Source organism: Chrysemys picta, chromosome 3, assembly GCF_011386835.1.
Source record: "Chrysemys picta bellii isolate R12L10 chromosome 3, ASM1138683v2, whole genome shotgun sequence".
Lineage (NCBI taxonomy): Eukaryota > Metazoa > Chordata > Testudines > Emydidae > Chrysemys > Chrysemys picta.
The window spans coordinates 205,217,219-205,236,919 of record NC_088793.1 but is presented as its reverse complement, the minus strand read 5'-3'; the positions used below and the strand labels follow the sequence as shown (position 1 = coordinate 205,236,919).

Here is a 19,701-nt window from a genome sequence, read left to right as displayed (position 1 = left end):
GGGTTTTTATGTATTTATCGCTAACTGGGTTTTTGACCTATTCATTAACTTATTGGTTCCCAGGGCATATATTGGTGGTAACTGTTTTTGGTATATCTTTTTCAGCCTTCTACTTAACCACAGCTCTTGGCTGAGAACTCTCGACGGGAAAGAATTTTTTAAAAAGATCTTTCCCAGCAGATTCGTTTTTTCAAAATCCACGGTCAGATTTTTTAGGGGACCTACATGAGGGCCAGCTATCCCTGTTGCCAACTGTCATGATTTCATCACAAGGCTTGTGGTATCTGGTATTTTTCTTAAAGCCCCAGCTCCTGAAGTCTGTGATGACCGGTGCGTGTGATGCCTTCCTACTCCCTGTGGCTCATGTCCTGATTCCTGTGCCCTGAACTCCGCATTCCAATTCCTGTGTGCATGTGTACATAGCGTTGGATGTGCGCAGTTACTCAGGGCCTGTTGCTACCTACCTGACATTCGGAGTGTTCTGTTTGTTCAGACTATTGCTGATTTAACTGGTTCATGTTTGATCAACCACCTATCCATCTCTTGCTTCAATTTCCTTGTGTTTTACGAGAGCTTTCTGGGATGCAGCAGAGCACTGTGGCGATGAGTACTTTGATTCTGCAACCCAGGGTGCCTGCACATCCTTTGTCTGTTGACTGGCGATAGTTCCAAAAACTCCAAATAAAGTATGTGCAGATCCTGCTACTCTCCAAAGCTGCAAGATTACCCTTGCTGCAGAAGGCTTAGGCTGTGATGGCATTGATATTCATGATGGACTCCTGGAGCCCAAGTCCTCCTCTGGTGGAACCATGCAGCACATCAATGAGTATTTTGGGACTGGAGGTTCCATCCTACTAAAGAGGAAAATGTTGTTTTGGTTTTTTTTAAGCTCACCAGCAACCCAAGAAAGTGACAAAGAGTCCTGTGGCACCTTATAGACTGCTTTGGTGGGTGAATACCCACTTTGTCACCCACAAAAAGCTTATGCTCCAATACGTCTGTTAGTCTATAAGGTGCCACAGGACTCTGTCGCTTTTTACAGATCCAGACTAACACGGCTACCCCTCTGATACCCAGCAACCCAATGAAACCATATGTGAGGGTGCATGTCATTTATGGTGGCTGGCACAGGACTGTGAATGTGGGGGTGTTGGGATCAGCACGCTCTGGGATACTTTTCTGATTGGCACATCAATGACTCCCTGAGTGACCAGGTACCGCTAGAATTCCATCTTTTGATGCTCTGGTTGCTAAGATTGAAGCATTTGAGAGGGCCGGGGTTGAAAGAGGCACTGTGTCTCAGACTGCTGCTACCTTTGTCATCAGCTACTCCTCTGCTTCCATTGCCCTAAGTCATATGACTCTACCACAGCCAAAGCTCCTCCCTGTTTCCGCTGTGGTACTATGGATCACGTAGCCAATTTCACTGCCTGCCCAGTTAGGACTGCTGCATTCCAGGCTTGTGGGAAGGAAGGACACTAAGTTAACATGCCACGGTCCACTGGTTCACAGGGATAGGCAGCCTGAAGTCCATACCGTAAACGTGGTGCACCGAGACCACCTTTACCAGGGCCCCTGTTTCCTGTAGGATGACCTCCAGTGCTCTCCATTGTGGGGGAAATCTGCAATGGTTACCGAAAGTTTTGGTTTTTGCGGTGACAATTAGCATTTTTCTCCCACAGTTATCGTTATCAGCAAAATGAAGAAAATTGCTTTGGCCCTTCGAAATGCACTCCTAACTTATCTTTATTGTAAGACACCTGGCACCAGCTTTCACATCAGCTAAGCGAGATGGCTCCAGTGCCCAGGTGAGAAAGACCCGCCAGCCGTTTGAGAGACGCGCCCGCGCGCAGCACCATGGAAATTACTAACAGATGAGTATTGTTACCAATGTACTGGCTCTGGAGGATTTTGTGTCGTTAGTAGCAGCGTGACTTGTAAGTCCAGTCACATTACTCTGAATCGTCTTCCCTAGGGCAGAGCCTGGAGAAGAAATTCCATGAGCAGCTCTCCTACACAGAAGGCATCTCAGCCACCTCCAGTCTCCTCCTCCTTCACAGCCTCTGGAGGACACACTGGGGGGCACAGGACCTATGGTGGAGAGGGGGTGGAGACTGCAGTAGGGCAGGGGTAATGGCATTTCACAGAGCCACTAAACCTGGGGGTGGGTTTTCCCTAAGACAGCAAACCCTTCCTGCTCTGCCAGAACAACAGACAGGAGAGGAGGGTCATTACGGATTTGGGAAGATTTGCACGAGGGTTGAGGGTTGTCTGGTCTTCTATACAAACTGCTACAATTTTAACCTTGGTTATAGAAACTACCCTAAGACATTGTGTGACAAGGGTTTGTGCGCAAGACTTCATTGTCAATCTGATCTGAACAGCCTCCCCAAGGCCAAAGACAAAAAGGGGGTGGCAAGTGGTAACCATTGGAAGAGAATCCAGGAACGCTCAATTTTGGGCTGTATAAGTAGGGGCATTACCAGCAGATCAAGGGACGTGATCATTCCCCTCTATTCGGCATTGGTGAGGCCTCATCTGGAGTACTGTGTCCAGTTTTGGGCCCCACACAAAAGAAGGATGTGGAAAAATTGGAAAGAGTCCAGCGGAAGGTAACAAAAATGATTAGGGGGCTGGAGCACATGATTTATGAGGAGAGGCTGAGGGAACTAGGATTATTTAGTCTGCAGAAGAGAAGAATGAGGGGGGATTTGATAGCTGCTTTCAACTACCTGAAAGGGGGTTCCAAAGAGGATGGATCTAGACTGTTCTCAGTGGTAGCAGATGACAGAACAAGGAGTAATTGTCTCAAGTTACAGTGGGGGAGGTTTAGGTTGGATATTAGGAAAAACTTTTCACTAGCATGTGGTGAAGCACTGGAATGGGTTACCTAGGGAGGTGGTGGAATCTCCTTCCTTAGAAGTTTTTAAGGTCAGGCTTGACAAAGCCCTGGCTGGATGATTTAGATGGGGATTGGTCCTGCTTTGAGCAGGGGGTTGGATTAGATGATCTCCTGAGGTCCCTTCCAACCCTGATATTCTATGATTCTATGAATTGCATGGCTTACAGATGTGTGGAGTAGGAGTTGCTGCAGCTCCTAGGAGAGAGTGATGCTGGAAGTAGCAAGACGTTGGGGTGGGGGCAAGACATCTGGAGAGCACTACTGAAGATGTATACTTACAGGTCTACAGCAGCTGATAGTCTCTAAATCTATGAGGGACTGATTTGAGATGTGATGCAACTTGAATCTGGTCTGTATTTCATAGAAAGAGCTAATAGTACTAAATGGTGCAGGCTTAAAAACAGGCATGGATGTAATAGATTGTGTTCAGAGAAAGATGCAAAAGAAGAAGAGCAAATACTTAAGTGGCACAAATTTATTTCAGGCCAATACACGGTATATCATGCCACATCATGCACTCTGTAACGAGTGCAGCAAACTCACTGTGGACTAAGTCACGATAGGTCAAGCAATGAGTATCAAAAAGCAGTAAAACAATTTTCACAAACTTGAGAAGTTTTGCAAGAGTGGCATGATTAGCACGGACACAAAAATATCAATTTAACACCAACTGTCACGTCTGTCCCCCTTTGTGGAGCAGAGCGATGGAAACCTACAACAGAAACGGATAAAAGCAACTCATGCCCAAATAAGTGCCTCTGGAAGATCTTTAGAATTCACTGGAAAGAGTCTTTTGCAACATCAAAAATTCTAAAGAGGAAGCCAACCTAAAGCATGGTGATAAGATAGACACACTTGAAGCTGCCACCAACAGGACTTCCATATCAAGTGATAACATGCACACCAGCTGGAAACAAGGACAGAAAGAAGCCAGATCCATCAATGTGACACTCAGAAGCCTGAACAGACCAGCACAAGACAGAAATAAGTGGTGGAAATTGATGTTTGCCCTACACCACCCGATGGCCATGCTCCTTCTTTAGCCTGTTGCACTGAGTGGTAAGGACACGGAAGTGGAGCTCTGGAAAACTAACTTCTATTCCTACCTCTGCTGTGAGAATGTGGTTAAGCTGCTCCCACTCTGTCTGTCTTGTCTGTTTCAAACGTATGCTGTTCAGTGGAGGGACTGGGTTCCAATTGGAATTAGTGAAAGTTTTGGACAGAAGTTTTTGGTCAGAAAATGCAGTTTTGTCAAAAATAAAAAGATGTTTCTTTAGACTAAATTGTCAAAACAATTCATTTCAGGGCCATACGATTCATTTTAGCATTATATGGTTTGAAATCAAAATATGGCTTTTACCATAGCAAAGTGAACCGTTGTGACACAATCACAATGAAGTGATTTGATACTATTGAAACAAAACATTGCAATGTTTCCAAATCAGGGTTTTTTTAGCATTTCCATTCCCTGATTTTTTAAATTTTGTCCTATTTGGGATGATTTTTTTTTCTAAATAGTGGAAATTCCTGTAGGATGAAAATTCTGTTGTTGAACCAGTTCTACTTAGGTGTCTATAGGGCACCCTGCAGAATGGGACCCGCTCTTACTTGGCGCCTGTAGATCCAATGGCACTATAAATAGCAACAAGGAAAGGTAACTTGTGGGGGTGCAACATTTTGGAGACGTTATGAAAAAGGGTAACAATTTGTGGAAATTTGGAACTGCGGCATGCTGAATACGTGGACGGAGTTATCCTCAGGAACACAAAGATTAAATTGATAGTTCCAGGCTCTGAAATAGAATCCCAGAACCATAGGGTTAGGAGGGCCCGCAAGGGTCATCTAGTCTCACCCCTGCCAAGATGCAGGATTTGTTGTGTCTAAGCTAGCCAAGACAGATGGCTCCAGCCTCCTTTTGAATACGTTTCTATGTCCCTTACTTGGGGCCAGAGTCTCAACTGGCTGAAACTGGTGTAGTTCCATTTTAGTTAGTGAATTCAGTGGAGTGCTTGGTACCAGCTAAGGATCTGACCGTGAACCTTTACTTTGGCTAACTGGTCACTGAAGAAAATGGAATTCTGCCTAAATAAAGCCTTCTGGATTAGGCTCAGAATAGATAAGTGCAGTTCAAGGAGGAGTATGATGAAAGGGACTCTCAGGAGCGTGCATGATACCAGCAATCAGGATTTAAATCGAATTGGCTTCTTAAGTGTTTCCTAAGACTCTGATTCCGCTGCTATTACTCACATTAAGCAGTGCCTGACCTCGCGAGTGTCCCCACGTCAGTCAATGGGTCTGCTCCTCATGGGACCGGGTACTATGGGGGCTGAGCAAAGGTGGCAAGAGCTGACCCTAAATAAAAATACAAGTTTCATGGTTCAGCACAAACACAGAACAGTGGGTCAAAGATTAGATATCGGCTTGTCTGTCTCATGCGTGAGCGACTGACAGAGGACACTTTCTCATTCTAAACTGGTTTTTAAAAAGCCCATCAACTAAACTACCAATCTATACCATAATTCAGGGTGATTTTGTTCAACTGCAAATTACACAGATGCCATGAGAGGGGTAAATAGGTCTGAGGCAGAGTCAGCTGCTCTTTAGTGAATGCTGAGTTGTTTAGGCGGCTTTGTGAAGCAGTTTCCCACTTTATGCAGGATTAAATCTAATGGTTTTAATCAACAGAGCTTAAAAATTCTCCATTGTGAGATTCATTTGACCAGGTTACAGAAAACAAGTCAACATTTATAAGCAACTTTAGTGTATTTTCTCTCTGTCTCTTTGAAATGCCACTACTGATATTTTTGCTAAAACGAAACAATCATGTTTAAGGTCTGTGACTATGAAAACTAAGTCTGTTCTTTAAACATTTCGTTTCCATAAGCAAATTACAACAGAGTGTCACAGATGCTTAATATGAGAAGGCACAATCGTGCACTAAGCCATAGACGTTTTCCACAAAAGTAATGTATACCAGAGGTTTTACTGGCAGAGATCTATTTGATATACATTGTATCCACTTTGTATCATTTAGGCTATTATTCCCTAAATATATATATTTTAAAGTTCTAAGTGTTAGGCTGTCAATAGTAATAAAAAACCCAGAACATCTTCCTTCTTTTCTTACCAGCTTGCATAAATAGCTGTCAAATCTGGAAGATCTTAAATAAATGCACACATTTTTGTAGTCCATCATTCTTATTTTATTTGTCAGAGAAATGCGTAAAATATTTTTTTATAAACCAAGCAATCCCTAAAAAAACCTCGTCCTTATTTTTTTTTTAAATTAAAGCACAAGAGATATGTGTATCTGAGCAAATTCAGATGTTTAAAAAGTCAGTTGAGATGGAAAAAAAATGAAACCGCAAAAAAATCTTCTTTCATTCATTTGGATAAAACTAAATGGAAGTTACCATTATGAACGCGGATTAAAAATGAAAAGGTGGTTATTTTTAATGTTAGTACCACTGGAATGCTAAACTTAATGACATTTGATATTCAGAAGGTACTGTATTCACACTTTACTATTATTTTAAGGCTTCAGCAACTTACTCGTGAAACAAAAACTGAGCTGTGCTTTATGAAATCTGGAAGTCTGCGCTAATGAAGATCTCACGGAAAGCAACTTGTAGGCATATGGATCCCATTTGTAACTAGTGGTGAGAATATACAGGTCAGCCTACACTTTGGTGTCTGTCTATCCATCTGTTTTCACATTACTTGCAAATTATAGAATCCTCCAGACCCAAATGATCATAAATCTCTACTAGGAGCATGTACACTTTTCCCATCTGTCATAAAACAATGAATTAAATTCATGCCTGTCAAAATACGCTGCTGCGAATTCCCCTTATTCTGCCACAGGAGGAATACAAAGCTCCATCTCATCGCTGTAATTTATGACCTCCTTGGGAGATTTGGGTGATTAGGGGTTGGCCCACCAACACACAGAAAAACAGTAGGAACTCCAATAACTCCAAATGGAAATCTTGGGTCAAATTTATCAAACAAATCAGAGAGAAATCTATTTCTGTTTGGAGAAGGAGGAGATATATTACATGTTTAGTATAGGAATACAGCTTTGGAACATTTGGCTATTCGGTATTTGTGAGTTTTGGAATTTCTAGCTTAAATAGTATCACCAAAGGACATGTGATGTATTAGACATGAGCCCATTTTTAGCCAAATAAAATATACAACTGCAAGCAAAGAGGTTTTTCAGCGTTAACAACAACATATTTGTGCAAATGATGTAACTGAAAATTTTTTAGGTAGGATTAAAAAAAAAAAAAAGCAGAGTTTTGAGTACTGGAAAAATACACTGGGAGAAAAATAAAGCGCGTTAGACATGGACAACAAAAACAGAACCAAAAAAAAAAGGCTAGAGGCGATTAGGAACAGTTATTCCACTCACATTTATACTGCTGCTTCCAATTTTGTATTTATACAGTTTCTTTTTACATCAAAATAAGAAAAAACCCACCAGTAATAGGAAACACCAATATTCATGCTGTTTTGTACCAGAAATATCGGTTGCTGTCAGAGATGTGCTGAAAATAAATGTGGGGTGGGGAGGGGAGGTGTAAACAAAGTCATAAGGGCGAATTGCCATTTGCCCCAAGGCAGCAAGCCAGACCATATTGGAAGGGCTGGTCTTCACAATGGCCTGAAGGCATTCGCTCCATTTAAAACGCAACCCCACACTGGATTAAATGGTGGATTTGGCTATGAGAAGCCAAGTGATAAGATCCGAGGATATCTGGCGTATTGCAAGTCTCTTTCATACCAGACAGGAGATTATGATATACTTTTTAATAACTGGATGTTGCCGCAAGGGTAAAATCCACTGGTCTCTGAAGGAGTACAGCAGAATGGCCATTGTTCCACTACAGAGGAACCAGGAAAGTGGCCCTGGAGGGCTCTGTAGCTGCTGTATACTATGCAGCCACATTCCGTGGAGTAGGGCTCCTTTCGTGGGTGCAATGGGGGGGTTGCAGGTGGATCGAGGGAACGGCAAAGGTATAACCAGCCCGTACAATCATGCTTGAATCCACAGGGCAGGTGGGTGTACAGCCAGCATAGCTCAGGGTTTATAGTAAAAGCCTTTGTTTAGCTACTCTGGAGCCCTGTCCATCCTTCCCCTCACCCCGCTTTGCACTGGATCCTCGTGCAAAACTGCTTCACATCGGTTGAATTCAAATTCTTCTTTCCAGAAGAAATAAAAGGACTAAAAGCAACCCTCGCCCACGTGAGTAGCTCGAACCCTTGGGAATAGTGCCTGGACTATTTCTGTGAGTAAGGGTCTGCACATCAAACCCTGTATTCTGATCAGACAATCCACAGACAATGTCAGTGCAATATGAGGAGACACCATACACGAGCCTACATCTCAAACATCATGCAAGTTACCGCTCCGCTATTCTTTACAGTCTGCCATCTCAAGAAAGAGACAGCCGATGCAGAAGGGGTTCTGAGAGGTGCAACAAAAATGGATAGACGGCCACAGGAGAAGAGATTGAAAACCCTGAGAAAGTTTAGTTTAGAGAGGAGATGAATAATAATTCCTTGTCCTCTGACATAGCAGTTTTCATTTTACAGATGGGTAAACTGAGGCACGGGGGGCAGTGATTTGTCCAAGGGCACCCTAAAGGCCAATAGCACAGCTAGAAATAGAACTTAGGTTCCTGAGTCAGAATCCAGTGCTCTATCCAATAGGCCATACTGCTTCTCTGTAGAGGCACACAAAATAATGCATTACATACGCAGTAGGGTCACCTTCTCATGAAACAAGAACAAGGGGAAATTGAATCAAATTGAAAGGCAGCAGATTTAAAACTGTTAACAAGAAACACTTTTCTATACAATTCACATGTAGCCCACACTACTCATTGCCACGGGGTAGCAAAGAGCAGGAGCCTTGCAGGGTTTTAGAAAGGATTTGATACTTTTATGGCCGAGACCATCCACATTACTGCAAATAAAACTTTTTATGGAAGAAATGTACATAAAATGTCATGCTACATAAGCCAACCAGTGATTGAGGGGGACATAGGAAGCAATTTCCCATATGGGCAAATTTTTCTAAAATTGTCCACTCCGGATTTCTTGCATGTTTCTAGTTACTGCCCACTCTTGGAGACCGGCTGCCAAGTTGTGAGCTAGGATGGCAGTTCCTATAATCCTCCACCACTAGCGTAAGCAATGGTCTCTTTTGGCTTTAAAAACCGATGGATCTAGTGTTGTTTACTGCCTTTCTTTTCAGATCTAGTGAATGAAGGCGATTGTACGTGATGTAGTACTGTGTTCATATTGGGCCAAGTGCTGCTCTCTGTGGACCTGATCCAAAGTTCTTTGACGTCAAGCCCATTGACCAGAATGGGCTTTGCATAGGCTCCGCTACATGCATACAACCCCAGTTACCACATTCATTAATTTCATTGGAACGCACAGCAATAACTGAGGGCAGGGTTTTGTCTGACATCTGTCTAGATCAAATGCATGAAAAGTAACACCCGAGGATCGACAAGAAGTTCGCCTAATTTCACTCCTTTAAGTTCTATGGGAGAAGTAACTTACATAATTTAACAACACTGGTTTATTGGTTCACACTCAATAAAATAAGCTTCTGTTATTTATGCTGAGGCTTGGGGGTTTTTTTTAATAGGGACAATAATAGTTCTTCCCGTGAAGCCTCCATTACCTGTGCAAACTGTGCACAGAATATGCACTGCAACCTGTTTAGCTTCTGTGAAGATTTATTAAAACAAGAACATATGTTTGGAAGGGAGAAGACTATGTTTTTGCCATCTGCAAGACTTTTCCATCCTTTCCAACTGCAGGGTTATATAAGCTACTGTTCTTGCACCTCAGTAAAAGTTACAACATACAGGCCTGCCACGGCTGTGCGAGTTAAAAAAACCCCACACCTTAAGGGACGCTATACATTTAAATTCCTTCTGAATAGACAGGGGGAAAGACAGCGAAGGTTTGCAAAGAGTGCGGAGCACCCAGCTGTGCCCACTTGATTAGGGAGGCACAGCACTTTTGAAAATCAGGCAACTTCAATGCCCAAGTATTTGAGCTGGGCATGAAATGCTTCTTGTCCCATGAACATTTTTGAGATTTAAAAAAAATGCTCTTGTCCCAAATTGGAAGGAAAAAGTTGAAATCTCAAGTTTTCATCAAGCGAAAATCCAAAAAAAAAAAAAAAAGTTCAGTTGAGATCAAAATGTTTCATTGAGATCATTTCATACCAGCTTTTATTTTTCTTTTCTTTTTTTTTACTATACTTAACATCCGTTTCAAAATAAAAAGTGGCTTTGGACAAGAAAACTGAAACTTTAAAAAAACCAACAACCTTGAAACAGATCATTTTGACGCTTATGTTTCCAAAATTTTTTTAAGATGAGAAATTCCCTGAAACTGCAAAAAAAACGGATCAGATTCAAATTGCCGTTTTCTCGGGAAAATAATGTTTCATCGAAAAATTCCCAACCAGCTCTCATAAATATGGTTTTCGGAGTCCAACTTCAAATATCCATCCCATTACACAGCCAATATTACTAGTCAAACCAGCTCCCAAACCAACTGGTCCTAGGATTGTCAGCAGTGAAGATTGAACTCAGGTCTTGAATGTTTTAGAGTATAAGCCTCCATCAATGACTTTATGTGCACTAGCTACCCCTAGAGGGCGACACGGTGCCCCGTTGAGTGAACATAGGTTCCACGGAGAACAGCTGTTGTTTCTGTTATGTTTTCCTGTTGTCTATAGGCCCCTTCACCAAGCCACACACAATCCTGCCTAAAATTAGTCAGTTTATACACTGGGAAAATATGTAGTTATTTAAAAAGAAACCCTAGTAATCTTTATAATGTAAGAGGAACATATACCACATTCCCCTGTCTGGTTCCCCCTCTCACATCCCATCTTTTCTGCAGCCACGTACCTGCCTCATTGCCTCTTCTTGTACCTTAAAGGCTACCCAGTAACTTCAGTGTGGTTGCAGTCCAGTTGAGAGTGGGTCTCAATTCTTTTATTCCAACTTAAATATATAGCTGCCCCGCCATCACATCTGCATCAACTAAATGGTGTTAGGGGAACAAAGCCACATGTATCCATTAGAAATAACACAGGGGAAGGTGGGTGGTGTGTGCAAAGTAAAAGCCTTTCTGTGAGATGGCCTCACGCCCAAGGTGGGGCTGCACTAGTGGGCACGGGCACTGACTTTTAGTTCCGCTGGTTGGTGTCCCACACTGGCTCCTCCACCCCTTCCTGCCTCCCACCCATTGCTGCTCGCTCCTTTCTGCCCCCTCCTGCTTTAAGGGCAGTGAGGGGACGGGGCAGAGAGGAGCAAGGGGCAGGACAGCCCTGCTCAACAGCTGATTGGCAGCCAGCCCCAGGGCCACCAGAGCAGCAGCCCCGGCCCGCCCGGTGGGTGCTGGGCATCCCCTATTTTTTCCTCCATGGGTGCTTGTGTCCCTGAGCACCCACAGAGTCAGTGCCTATGCGTGGGGGGAGGGTAAACTATGGGTCCAATTTTTTCCAGTGTAGATGCATCCAAAAAAAAAAAAAAAAAAAAAGCAGATCAGGTGTGTTTAAAGTACCTGGTAGCCACATACCGACTTCAAGTTATTCTCAGTTTCCCTTTTCAATCTGTATCCCCAGGACGAGATATCTGACTACTGATTCACGAATTGTATTGGGTAAGGCTACAGACTCGTAAAACTAACACTGTTCTCCCATCTGTGCAGATGCACTGATATTAATTAGGAGTTACGTACATGAGGTGACAGAACAGACTAAATGGGCCCAATCCATCCATGGTGTGAATTCCGGGCTTTTGTTTTCTTTGGGCCACCAACAAACTTGGTCTCCAACTTGACAGCTGATTGTGGCAATAAGCCACAGCCCTTAAAAGGAGCAAACACTGAAGTGTGTGAGTTTTATCAGTAGCCATTTGTGTGGAGAGGACAAGCCTTTCAAGCTACTTGTGCAAATAAATATTTGCCAGAGCGGCTATATGGGAAGTGCGCCTGCTGCCATCGTGAAAGGTCTTTCAGTGATGAGACGTGCCTGGGGCAGAAGGAATGAGGCTGGTTGAGGAGCAGGATAAATCAACTTAAATAGAATAAGAATTAGCAGCAGCAAGAATATGGCCCGGGTGGCATATGCGTCATGAAACATGGAATCAAAGTCTCTTTCCAAGAGGAGGTGTTCATTGAAGAACAAAGCTACAACCAGCCAGCCAGACAAGCATCCCTCCATGCAACTTGAGTTCCAGCCTTGTCTTTTGTTTACGAGGGCCTCCGCCCTTTCTGGAATTGTAGTCATTACACAGACACATTGAGTAGCTAACCGATGTTCTAGCAGTATACATACCATTGTATGTTGGCTATACCTGCCATCATCAGCAATGCAGCGAAGTTGTCCCTAGCCTGACAGCAATTCAGATCCTTGGGATACAGCCTACGCGTGGGGCAACTGTGTGAAACAGGACCAGTTGCAGATTCCTCTCGACCACCGATATAATAAAGGGTCTTTATTGTCTGAAACAACAAGGGTATCCTGCAGATTACCAAGCATCCTCTGTGCAGTCCTAGCTTCAGCTTTATATCCCAGGATCTCATAAACTGGCTGGACTTTTGCAGGTGTCCAAGTTGGATTAAATTAATTTGGATCAAATTTAAAATAAAATTGTGAAAAAGTGTCAGACATTTTTACAATCCTCCTGCCTGTTTTCTGGCAGTCCTAGAACTGACTAAGGGGGGATATGATCAAGGTATATAAAATCATGAGTGATGTGGAGAAAGTAGATAAGGAAAAGTTATTTACTTATTCCCATAATACAAGAACTAGGAGCCACCAAATGAAATTAATGGGCAGCAGGTTTAAAATAAATAAAAGGAAGTTCTTCTTCACACAGCGCACAGTCAATTTGTGGAACTCCTTACCTGAGGAGGTTGTGAAGGCTAGGACTATAACAGCGTTTAAAAGAGAACTGGATAAATTCATGGAGGTTAAGTCCATTCATGGCTATTAGCCAGGATGGGTAAGGAATGGTGTCCCTAGCCTCTGTTTGTCAGAAGGTGGAGATGGATGGCAGGAGAGAGATCACTTGATCATTACCTGTTAGGTTCACTCCCTCTGGGGCACCTGGCATTGGCCACTGTCGGTAGACAGGATACTGGGCTAGATGGACCTTTGGTCTGACCCAGTATGGCCATTCTTATGTTCTACCCTGATCCCGATTTTTCACACTTGCTATCTGGTCACCCAAAGTGTACTCCTCTTTCCATATGTCCTATGCAAATTTGTCAGGAATACCTCACATTCTCCATACCAGCTCTTATAAAGAGGGTTCTTTGGTCACTTAACTATGAAACACAGGAACAAAATGACTGGCCATCGTCCCTTAACAAGGCAGATCTTGGTGAGGAGACAAATAAGGGGAAAGTGGTTTGTTAACTGTTCCTAACCAGCCTGAGCCAGAACCTGAGGTGGTGCAAATCAGCATCGATCCACTGAAGTCAGTCCGTGAAGTTACCCTGGTTTACAGCCGGGCAGGAGGTGGTTCTCTAGAGAATGTGAGGGAAGGCATTTTTGATGGACTAATCAGAAAAACTGCGTTTCCATTCGGGGAAAAAATTCAAGTTTTGAAAAATTGAATCCCAACCCAGGACAAAATTTCAATTTTTTTTGAAAAAAAAAAAAAAAAAAAAAAAATTCTGAAAAACCAAAGCATTTGTTCTGGGTCCAAATATTTCATTTCAAGAAATCTTTTCCTTTTTGATTTTAATCCCTGAAGGATTTTTACTACAAAATAAATTTCTAAATGAAGATTCAAAACTTTTCATTCTGAAAAACTAAAAAAGGGTCAAAAATCCTGTTTTTACATTTTCAGAACCAGTTTTCTTTCACTCTTTTGGAGCAGTGGTTAGGGCAGCTGTGTGGGGTGCAGAAGACCCAGGTTTGAATCTCCACTCAAGCAGGGACTTGATATCAGCTCTTCTGCAGCCCGGGTGAACATCCTAGCCACCCTGCTATAGGCTTTTCTGGGGTGAGGGGCTCTCACAGCCTCTCCTGTTGAAGTGGTTCGATTTACTATCAATACATAAACATTCATTAGGCCAGAGCAAGAGTGTGAGTCTATAACCTGGTGATTAAGCAACCTGGGAGAAAGGATGTGGATTCAAATCCCTCCTCTGAATCCAGCAGAGCAAGGGGGCTGATGAAGGGGGAGGAAGAAGTGGTTCATAAGGAGCAGAGTGTAATTGGCTGTCAGGGAGAAGCTGACGTTGAGTTATTTATTGCACACCTCACCATATGATCTGAGCTCTGTCTAGTCATGCATTAAGCAACGTGACTAACATCTGCCTCGTGTTTGTTCTCTCATCCTCTCCGCAGGAGAAGCACGCGCAGTGGAGTGTCTTGTTTTGGTAGGGTTTTAGGGGAGGCATTCGTTTTGTTTCTTTTTTTTAAAAGATACACGTTGCTATCATGTAACGAAGGCAAGGTCAAAGAAATGCTCCTTGCAATTGGAGAGAAAGGTTGGTAAGGGTTGGGAGGGTCGTTGCCAGGAGGGCTCAAACTTTGCTCAGTCAGGGCAGAGAGCTTTAGAAATTGCCCCTATCCACCAACCCAAATAAGTAGATTATATTTCTCCGACAACAACTGACGCAAGATGCATCAATACATTCTGGGCTGCTCCAGCCTCCAGATTCTGCTCCTCGTGAAGAGTGCCTCGTTCCATGACTAAATCCCACTGAAATCAACAGGCTCAACTCCTGAAATAAGGTGCTACTCAGCATAAGCATCAGAATCGGGCCCTCAGTTATTTTTCAAGGTACCTTTTATATTTATCCTGTTTACATTTAGACACGAGAGAAAAAAAAAAGCCACTTGTAACCAAAATGTAAGACACTTAAAGTTTTCTGCTTCAGTCATGCAACTCAGGCGTACAAACGAGCTCCAGGTTTTATATTCAGCTCATTCTTCATCCTCTCTTTCTTGGCTTGCTTATGCAAGCTTAGCTTCCATCAAAACGATGTCTTAATTACATCTGAAAAATGGACATTTGACTTTACTTTATGTGATGATTTCATCCTGCCACGGGTATAAATTTAAGTTATACAGAACAGACATGCCCATTATACACAGCCCACTCCTGAATTTTTTTTTTAAAATCTATATTATTTTTTCAGATCTTCAAAGTGTTTGTTTTCATCATGTTTTTAAAAATCTTTCAGTTTGAATTGAAGTGATAACCCACACACGAGTTCCATCCCTCTGCCTTTAACTATACGGTGCTCTTGGAATTTACTTTTAAGAAGAAAAACACCCCAACTTATTGGCTGTAATTGGGAGTACCCTTGAAAATGTTAAGCTACTGCAGAATGTCACTGCCTGTGAACGCCGTAGCATTTCATGCCATGGAGCATATTTCACTAGTGCTTCAGAGACATGTCTAAATAGTTAGGGGCCAATCCAAAGGCACTGGAAAGACTCCCATTGAGTGAATCTGGCCCTAAGTTCTTACATGACTGGGTTATTCCACCCAGAGTGATAAGGCAGCATGATTGCTGTTTTACAGATGGGGAATTGAAGTGCCGGGGCCTTGATCCAAAGCCCAGGAAGAGACTCATTGACTTCTATGGGCTTTGGTCAGACCCAGAAAGATTGAGACCCAGATCTTCAGCGGGATGCAAGTGCCTAAGGCCTGGTCTACACTAGGCGTTTATGTCGAAGTTAGCGCCGTTAAATCGAATTAACCCTGCACCCGTCCACACTGCGATGCTATTTAGTTCGACATAGAGGTCTCTTTAATTCGACTTCTGTACTCCTCCCCGACGAGGGGAGTAGCGCTAAATTCGACATGGCCATGTCGAATTAGGCTAGGTGTGGATGGAAATCGACGCTAATAGCTCCGGGAGCTATCCCACAGTGCACCACTCTGTTGACGCTCTGGACAGCAGTGCGAGCTCGGATGCTCTGACCAGCCACACAGGAAAAGCCCCGGGAAAATTTGAATTTGAATTCCTTTTCCTGTCTGGCCAGTTTGAATCTCATTTCCTGTCTGGACATCGTGGCGAGCACAGCAGCACTGGCAACGATGCAGAGCTCTCCAGCAGTGATGGCCATGCAGTCTGGGAATAGAAAGAGAGCCCCAGCATGGACTGATCGTGAAGTCTTGGATCTCATCGCTGTGTGGGGCGATGAGTCCGTGCTTTCCGAGCTGCGATCCAAAAGAAGGAATGCAAAGATCTACGAGAAGATCTCTAAAGACATGGCAGAGAGAGGATACAGCCGGGATGCAACGCAGTGCCGCGTGAAAATCAAGGAGCTGAGACAAGGCTACCAGAAGACCAAAGAGGCAAACGGATGCTCCGGATCCCATCCCCAGACATCCCGTTTCTACGAGGCACTGCATTCCATCCTCGGTGCTGCCGCCACCACTACCCCACCAGTGACCGTGGACTCTGAGGATGGGATACTGTCCACGGCCGGTTCCTCAGACATGTTAGGGGACGGGGAAGATGAGGAAGGAGATGAGGAGGGCGAGGCAGTTGGCAGATCTCACAACGCTGATTTCCCCGACAGCCAGGATCTCTTCATCACCCTTACAGAGATCCCCTACGAAGCGTCCCCAGCCATTACCCCGGACACAGAATCTGGTGAAGGATCAGCCAGTAAGTGTTGTAAACATCTAAACATTTATTTTTAACAAAACAGGAATATTAACAATTAAAAGAATGGGTTGTTCATGATTAGTGTGCCCTAGGCGCTTAACGGTTTAGTAAGGGGCAGTGCAAGTTTTGAAAAGAAATCTAGCAATGTCCGGTTTTCAGTGATTGTCCTGCACAAGCCGCTCTACTGTGTATTCCCTGCTACTGCAGCTACAGTAAAATGCGGTCTATATGTGCGGGGATAGAGCAGTAATCCTCCTGGGACATCTCGATGAAGCTCTCCTGGAGGTAACTTGAAAGCCGTTGCATGAGGTTCTTGGGGAGAGCGGCCTTATTGGGTCCTCCGAAGTACGACACGTTGCCGCGCCACGAGATTATCAGGTACTCGGGGATCATTGCTCTGCACAGCAGGGCGGCATACGGCCCTGGTCTTTGGAGGCTTTCCCGGAGCATTCTCTCTTTGTCGCTCTCGGAGATCCTCATCAGGGTGATGTCGGCCATGGTGACCTGCTTTTAATTAGGTAGGGGAATGTTAGTGTTGGGACTGCTTTCCCGTTCCTTTACAGAACTGTCACCGCTGGTTTGCAGCCACGCGGTGGAGGCGGGAGAGGGGCAGCCGAAAGGGATCATTCCCGGGGACAGCCGCGAGGGGGTGGGACAGGGGCAGAGTTCCCGCTTGCCGGATTGCTGGCAGCAGGGACTGACATTGATTTAAATGTGAAATGAGGCCAGTGGTAATATAAAAGTTTTAAACTGCCACAAGTGTACGGCTTACCATGTCTGCCTGCAACAGAAATTCCGTTGTGCTGCCTCGCTTCTCAAATGTGCTGTTCAAGACCCCAGGCACAGAATGCGAAGGCCGAGAATTCGACCTTGTGCTGAGTGCGCATGTGAAAGGTGCTGTGCATGGTCTTGTTCACAGAGAAAGACTATGTTCTTTGTTCACAACTACATTTATCTTTCAGAGGAATTCACTCCCTTTTTCCCATTTCCACAGCCCCGTCTGCGACTGTCTCACAACCTAGCCTGGAATCACACTCCCAGAGGCTAGCGCGGATTAGGCGTAGGAAGAAGAGGACACGGGAGGACATGTTCTCTGAGCTTATGGCCTCTTCCCAAGCCCAGGCAGCACAGCAGACCCAGTGGCGGGAGAACTTGACCCGAATGCACCAAGCCAACATGGATCGGGAGGAGAGGTGGCGGCAGGAAGACCAGCAGGCGACTCAAACGCTGCTTGGACTACTGAGGGAGCAAACGGACACGCTCCGGCGCCTTGTGGATGTTCTGCAGGAACGGAGGCAGGAGGACAGAGCCCCGCTGCAGTCCATCTCTAACCGCCCTCCCCCGCCACCAAGTCCCATACCCACCTCACCCAAAGTGCAAAGAAGGAGAGGCGGCAGAGTCCCTGCTAACTCTCACTCCACCCCTGCAGAGAGCTCTAGTAGCAGAAGGCTCTCATTTCCCAAAATTTGAAAAGTTCTTTCCTTCCCGCCTGACACAAGCCCACGTCCAAGTTTCACCTCCCAATGCCATGTGTAGTTGATAATAAAAAATTCGTTTCTGTTAACTACTGTTTCAATCATGTTCTTTTGGAGGAGGAGGGGAAAGGGGGTTGGAAATTGGACAGGACAGTCTCCTTTGGCAGGGTACATAGTCGGGGGCAGGCACAGCAGCAGGGCATATACACAGTGCAGTGATGCAGTGACTAGTTGCCCCGGTTAGTCTGGGAGGTTGTTTTGATGTAATGTTGGGGGGGGTGGGTTGCTCTGTGACTTTGTGGCGGGGGAGGGCAGTTACAGATCTTAAGCGCCGGTCCTTAGACAGGATCACAGAGCCACACAGCATGGGATCTGTAACCGTCCTCCCCCTGCCACAAAGTCAAATAGACCTCCCATACACACAGTCCCGATCAGGAGGGGTGACAGGCTCCGTTGAAACAAGCATCCCACCGCAGCGGAGCCTGTCAATCCTTGAGTTTAGAAGCTGCATTCGCATCACAACACTAGACCCGCCCCGCACCACAGTCTGCGTCCCAGTTTTAAAAAATTCCCGCTAAAACAGTATTAAAGAAAACGGTGTGCTTTAACAAAGTAGAACTATTTTTATTTCGACACGTGTGTTGGAGGGGGGGTGAAGGGGGTATGTAACTGGATAGGATAGTCAACATTACCTGGGTAAAGAAACGGGGGCAGGTTTAGCTTCTCAGTACACAAACTATAAAATCACAGGTTACCCTGCTCACTCAGGAACTTTGCTTTCAAAGCCTCCCGGATGCACAGCGCTTCCCGCTGGTCTCTTCTAATCGCCCGGCTGTCTGGCTGTGAGTAATCACCAGCCAGGCTATTTTCCTCAACCTCCCACCCCGCCATAAAGGTCTCCCCCTTGCTCTCACAGAGATTGTGGAGCACACAGCAAGCTGCTATAACAATGGGGATATTGGTTTCGCTGAGATCACAGCGAGTCAGTAAGCTTCTCCATCTCCCCTTGAGACGGCCAAAAGCACACTCCACCACCATTCTGCACTTGCTCAGCCGGTAGTTGAAGAGTTCTTTTTCAGTGTCCAGGGCGCCAGTATAGGGCTTCATGAGCCAGGGCATTAGCGGGTAGGCTGGGTCCCCGAGGATGACTATAGGCATCTCCACATCCCCAACAGTTATTTTGTGGTCCGGGAAGTAAATACCTTGTTGCAGCCGTCTAAACAGACCAGAGTTCCTGAAAACACGAGCGTCATGAACCTTGCCCGGCCATCCCACGTAGATGTTGGTAAAACGTCCCCTGTGGTCCACCAGTGCTTGCAGCACCATGGAAAAGTATCCCTTTCGGTTAATGTACTGGGTGGCCTGGTGGTCCGGTGCCAGGATAGGGATGTGAGTTCCATCTATGGCCCCACCGCAGTTTGGGAATCCCATCGCTGCGAAGCCATCTATGATCGCCTCCACGTTTCCCAGGGTCACTACCTTTGGCAGCAGTACATCAACGATTGCCTTCGCTACTTGCATCACAACAACCCCCACGGTAGATTTGCCCACCCCAAACTGGTTCGCGACTGACCGGTAGCTGTCTGGCGTTGCAAGCTTCCACAGGGCTATGGCCACTCGCTTCTGTACACTCAGTGC

General features: G+C 44.9%; 1 protein-coding gene across 1 annotated transcript; it reads left to right on the top strand.

The window, feature by feature from the left end:
* The first annotated feature begins 15,604 nt into the window (after positions 1 to 15,604).
* LOC135982577 (uncharacterized) lies at positions 15,605 to 18,150 on the top strand. The gene is made up of 2 exons (XM_065589840.1): positions 15,605 to 16,588; positions 17,583 to 18,150. The coding sequence occupies exons 1-2, from the start codon at positions 16,012 to 16,014 to the stop codon at positions 18,056 to 18,058; spliced, it is 1,053 nt and encodes a 350-aa protein (XP_065445912.1). The 5' UTR covers positions 15,605 to 16,011; the 3' UTR covers positions 18,059 to 18,150.
* Positions 18,151 to 19,701: the final 1,551 nt, after the last annotated feature.

What these genes read in the sequence shown, in the direction of transcription:
- LOC135982577 (XM_065589840.1), top strand. Translation starts at nt 16,012, where the DNA reads ATGCAGAGCTCTCCAGCAGTGATGGCCATGCAGTCTGGGAATAGAAAG. An exon ending in ATCTGGTGAAGGATCAGCCA is followed by an intron (nt 16,589 to 17,582) that starts GTAAGTGTTGTA and finishes CCATTTCCACAG; the next exon opens with CCCCGTCTGCGACTGTCTCA.